General features: G+C 41.5%; 1 protein-coding gene across 1 annotated transcript; it reads right to left on the bottom strand.

Moving 5' to 3' along the window:
- Window positions 1-2009: 2009 nt before the first annotated feature.
- Window positions 2010-2963, bottom strand: LOC122104802 (olfactory receptor 10Q1). The gene has a single exon (XM_042675729.1). It carries the CDS (start codon window positions 2961-2963, stop codon window positions 2010-2012), a length of 954 nt encoding a protein of 317 aa, XP_042531663.1.
- Window positions 2964-6202: the final 3239 nt, after the last annotated feature.

Below are 6202 nucleotides of genomic sequence, written 5' to 3' on the forward strand. Positions count from 1 at the left end.
TCCTCTGAGTAAATTTATGTCTTTATGGATTTCCCTTATATAAGGCTCTGGTCAAAGGACACATTACAATTGCTGCCTGCCTCCTTAGGAGACTGCTCCATGCTTAGAGGTGTCAGCCTTTGTTCACAGCAATGAGGAAGGGACCTAACAGAAGACAAATGCTCAGTAGAGCTAAGTAGAATTCCTATGGAAATTATGCTCAAAATTAAAAAACATTGTTTTTATTGTAAAAATAGTGTACAGAGGGGTTACAGTTATATGAGTAAGGTAATGAGTACACTTCCTATTGAGTGTTGTTACCTCCTCCTTTGTTTTTCCCCTACCATCCCTTCCCTCCCCACCTCCCCAACTCCTCCCTCCCCCTGCAAGTTGTCAAGTTCATTTTCAACATAGTGTCTTGTACATCTCATTGTTACAATGGGTCAGCCTGTATCCTTATTTAAGCATTTTGTTTTTTCCTTTCCCTTCCCCAAATTGCAAAAGTGTATATACAAGATGCAGGGCACAAGACTCAAATACAGTGAAACAAGGGTTATACTATGGGGGATAAACATACTAAAGAAACAAAAAATCACACAGTACATTATAAGTACATTAAAAACAATAGCAAGAAAGGAAAAACCATTTGTGATTCCACCTCACCCAAGTTAGAATGTCTATAATCAAGAACTCTAATAACAACAGATGCTGGAGGGGATATGGCCAAAAGAGAACACTACTGCATTGTTGGTGGGAGTATAAACTGGTTCAACCACTTTGGAAAGCAGTATGGAGGATCCTCAAAATACTCCACATATTGCTCCCCTATGACCCAGCAATCCCACTTTGGGCATTTACCCAAATGATCACAAACAAGACCATACTAAAGCTACCAGCACAACTATGTTTATTGCAGCATTATTTACCATAGCTAAGATACCAATCCAGATGCCCCTCAGTAGATGAATGGATCAAGAAAATGTGGTATATATATACAATGGAATTCTATGGCTCCATCAGACAGAATGACATTGCCCCATTTGTTAGGAAATGGAAAGACTTGGAAAAATTTATATTAAGTGAAGTAAGCCAGGCCCAAAGAAACATAGGTCCCATGGTTTTCCTTATTTGCAGTAACTAGTATATGTCTGAGACAAACAGAAAAGGTCAAAAACTATGTACACAAATATTTTTATTGTTAGCCAGGCGCTGGTGGCTCACTCCTGTAATCCTAGTTACTCAAGAGGCTGAGATCTGAGGATCATGGTTCAAAGCCAGCCTAGGCAGGAAAGTCCCTAAGACTCTTATCTCCAATTAACCACCAGAAAACTGGAAGTGGTTTGGTGGCTCAAGTGGTAAAGTGCTAGCCTTGAGCTGAAGAACTCAGGGACAGCACCCAGGCCCAGAGTTCAAGTCCCAAGACCACCACCACCACCACCACCAATTATATGTATATGTATATATATATATTACACACACATATATAATTTTTATTCTGAAGGTACAGAGGGATTATGGTTACATAAGCAGGTAAAGAGTACATTTCTTTTTGAACAATGTCACCCCTTCCTTTGCTCTCTCCCATTTTTCCCCACCCGTCTCCACCCACAAGTTGTACAGTTCACTTCCCACAGAGCGTCCAGTGAGTAGCACTGCTGCATTTGTTCACCCTATGTCCCTCCATTTCGGTGTCTGCCCCTTACCATCCCGGAGACAGATAAATGAACTAACAACAAAAAGGAAAAGAAAAAAAAAACATTGAAAAAAACCCAAACCTCTCTTGATTCTCTTTCCTGGAGTCCATTTCAATAATGTTCACATGTTCAAGACTTCCTTAAAGCAGTTCAAACAAACGGGTGTAGACTTGAGGCTGAAGACGCACGGAAGGCAAAGTTTGGGACATTCAATACTTTTAACTGTCTTCATCCATTAGCGTTGGTTGACCTAACCACTGATGGGCCCCCCTCTCCCCACCCCCTCCCCCAGGCCCACCTTTCCTCTTCTCCATCCGGAAGGATGACAACCCGTTGCTAGACCGAGGCCCCTTTACTGAAGATGGCACCCCTCAGAGCGCCTTTGACATCCTTGTTCCTGAGGGTGTAAATCACGGGGTTGAGCAAGGGGGTGACAAAGGTGTAGACCAGGGCGATCCGGCGGTCCTGGTCCTCGGAGGTGCTGGAGCGCGGCCGCAGGTAGACCAGGCTGCAGCAGCCGTACTGCAGCAAGACCACGGTGAGGTGCGAGGAGCAGGTGGAGAAGGCCCGCTGGCGGCCCCGCGCGGAGCGCATCCGCAGGATGGCGGCGCCGATGAACCCGTAGGACACGCAGATGAGCAGGAAGGGCACGGTGAGCACCAGGATGCCCACCACGTAGAGCACCGCCTGGTGCACGCGCGTGTCGGCGCAGGCCAGGCGCAGGACCGGGGGCACGTCGCAGAGGAAGTGGTGGATTTCCCGCAGGTGCCCGCAGAAGGGCAGGGTGAAGATTAAGGCCGTGAGCTGCAGGGAGAGGAAGACGGCCAGGCCCACGGAGCCCGCCACCATCTGCACGCACCGTCTGCGGGTCATGAGGAGGCCGTAGTGCAGCGGGTGGCAGATGGCCGCGTAGCGATTGTAGGCCATGACCGCCAAGAGGAAGCAGTCGGTGCTGCCGAGGGTCACGAAGAAGAACATCTGAGCCCCGCAACCAGCCAATGGGATGGGCTTCTGCGTCCCGAAGATGTTGGAGAGCATCAAGGGTACCACGACCGAGGTGTAGCAGATTTCCAGGAATGACAGGTTGGCCAGGAAGAAGTACATGGGTGTGCGGAGAGAGCTGTGCGTGCACACCACGCAGATGATGGCAGTGTTGCCACAAAGGATCATCAAGTAGAGGAGGAGGAAGAGGAGGAAGAGGAGCACCTGGAATTCAGGGACCGTGGTGAAGACCCGGAAAACAAATTCAGCGGGACCAGATTGGTTAAGTAAGCGATTCCAAGCCAACATGACTCCTGCAAAACAGGGGTAGGGATGTGGTGAACTCTCATTGACTGAGTTGCTTCACAGTCAGCATAGAAGCGGGAGCTTCGAACTTCTGCTTTGATTTGGAACTACCTGTGCAGTATTCTTTTTTTTTTTTTTTCTGCCACAATGCTTGGATAGGACTCATAGTAAGAGATCTGGCATGTTTTCCCCTGGTCATTTTCATAAATGGGTGGATACTCATCTGTAGAAGAATTCTTCAGGAGTAAAACATGTAGATGTTCCTGATAAAATGTACCTTTTCAAGTGTAGAGTGTGTTTCATTGTTTGTGTGTGTGTGTGTGTGTGTGTGTGTACCCGCTTGTACAGGGACTTGCACTCTCAGACCCTCATGACTCTACCACCACATCTCCAGCTCCAGCTTTTTGCTGGTGAATTGGAAGAAAGAATCTTACTTGGACTTTTCTTCTCCAGGCTGGTTTTGAACCACAATCCTCAGATCTCAGCCTACAGAGTAGCTAGGATTAGAGGCATAAGCCTCTAATCAGTTCAATTATAATGTTTTTAAGCTAATTGACAAGAGCTGATATGTTGTGTTTTTGTAAAAAGAGAACAACCCTTCAAAGACTTAATGGTTGTATTTTTATGATTAGATAAATAAGTGCATTCTTGACATTTTTGGTAAAATACTGAAACATACAGCAAGAAAGTCTAAATATAGTTTGATTTTTCTTAAGTAAACACATCAAATATAAGTGTACATACACCAATAAAATAAGCAAACGTATCAATAAAATAAATAAATACATCACTGTAGGAAGTAAGAAATAGAACAATTCCAAGAACCTACAGATTTCCTCCTGCCTTCTCATTATCTTTATGCATTGACAGCTAACCACTCTTTTTTTTTTACTTTTATCATTGCAGAATAGTGTTTCAATTTCCATAAGTAATGATAAGGAATGCACTTTCTCGTGCATGTCTGTAAAGGCTCTTCTTGCTTCTTGGCTTAGGATTACTCTATTCTTCCCATCACTATACCCCAAGTTACGATTATACTGTAAGTTGTTGATAAAGGGTTCACTTTACATCGTGCTGTTTCATCCCTATTTAAAACTAGGTAAGCATTTTCATTGCGATCCTTTCTGATATGTGCTCTTCTTCTTTCTCCAAATTTCCAACTAAGAACCCATTTTTTAAAAAATGTGGACAGGTTTTCATGAAAAGGAGCCAAAGAGAATTAGATTCAAATCAAAGTGGAGCTTCCTGAGAGAAGTACCAGCGGGGAACTATGACTACACCAGTCGCATGGAACTGCGCATCAAATCTCTGGAGAATAAGCAAGGGTTTTGTAGGCATCTGGGGATGGAAAGTGCCTATAAATTAAGCATTTTCTGGTTGCATTATGCTTTTACTTTTAGGAAAATAGAACAATGTCTCTGAGTTTAGAGAGAAAATATTTTTTTAAAAAAAGAGTTATATAATAGGCTTTAGAGATATGTGTTCCAAAAGCAATGGATTTGCTCTAATTTCTAAGGTCTAAGAAATATATCATACTAATTTAAAAAAAAAATCCCTCAACAAAGGCATTGGGTTGCTGTGTGTGATTAATTAGAATATATAATTCCAGTTTGGGAGGCTGTAATATAATATGCTCTAAATAATTACACAATAAAATACACGAATTTAACAATTAAGTGGTTAATGCAAATACTGGGAAAAGCAAAAGAGTAATTCCAAACCTATGAAATGTAAATTGCAAAAAAGCATACTTAAAGCCACAATTCATAGAATCAGTAAACTGATAGAAAGAAGAACTTAAAGGAGGAGGCTGCAATGCTTGATAAGAATTTTACTCATTATCTTGCCCATATACAGTATGTTCACAAAAAAATAAAAATAAAAAAACAAAGAAGAACTTAAAGTATATCAATATCCTCAACCTATGTGACAAATATTCTAGAGAAATTTCACTCCAGAGTGACTATCTAGAGAAATGTTTACCCAAATTTGTATTTCCCTAGTCATAAATCATGTAAACCTCAGCATATTCATTCCAGATAGTCAGATGGTTTAAAAAATATAAATACTGGGAACAGAAGGTTGAAAACAAGAGCGAGTTAGCATCAGGACAAAAATAGCTTGAATAAGCAGAGAAAAGAAACTCTTTTACTGACAGACATAACGTTTACAGGGTGCTTAGAATATCACATACATGGCAGAACTGCCAAGCTAGCCCAGGGTAAATCTAGTGTCATGGAATTGACTAGACAGCTTTTGTTCAGTGTTAAGCCAGAAAAAAGAAGAGTCTTACCTAAACACAGCAGAATCAAATGAGGAAGGGAAGGCACAAGACACTCATGATGGAGATATGTCCCATGTGAAAAAATGTGGAGATTCTCTATTCTTAACTATTCTTAACTGATGAGTTGGGTCAACTACCCTTCCTCATTGGCTCTCCACAGTCCACTCCACATTGCCCAGGAAATATAGCTGCTCTCCAGAAACTCAACTGCATTTCCCTACTTACAAGTTTTGCTCCTTGGTAATGATAGAATGCCACTAAAGCTTCTAATGAAGAGAAAGGTATTTTATGAACCTGCTTGATAATTATAAGTTGCCATAATTTCGGTGAGCACACTATAAAACACTACAAGGCTTTATGAGGAAAGTTTGTTTGATTTTATGTTCATATTTAGACACCATTTCTTTCACTGTGCCATTAGCAACTCATTTTACAATGGCCTGTTGGGAGGGGCTCTTATATTGACAGATGAGGAAACTGAGGCTCAGGGAGATTAAAGGAATTGGCCCAAGGTCACCCCAGCCTGCATTACAGTGGATACTTAAATGTAGGTAGAGCCTCTTGTCTCAATTACTGTATGATATGAATATGGAACTGTCTTCCAAATGTATGTTTCATTACAGGTGAAATGAAACTGACAATATTTTTGGAAGACTCCAAGGAGTGATTCTGTGTACAGAACACTCTTGACTCAGAATACACGTTCCATATAAATTAACTACCATTGCTATTTCAAATCCCATTGTAAAGTATTATGAAGATACTTTATAATCATTTTTGAAGTTGTTTTCCTAATGCAAACAGGAAAGGCTACTTCCCAGAGATTTCATAGTCAAACATTTTGAAACATGGAAAAAAATTCCAAGATAGTAAGCCTGATGATTTTCCAAGTCGTTAGGTAAATATTCATAACCAAGTGATCAAAGGTCAGAGTCCATGGAAACACTGTTATTTTGGC

This window comes from Dipodomys spectabilis, unplaced genomic scaffold (genome assembly GCF_019054845.1).
Source record: "Dipodomys spectabilis isolate Male_0828 unplaced genomic scaffold, ASM1905484v1 ptg000030l, whole genome shotgun sequence".
In the NCBI taxonomy this organism is placed as follows: Eukaryota; Metazoa; Chordata; class Mammalia; order Rodentia; family Heteromyidae; genus Dipodomys; species Dipodomys spectabilis.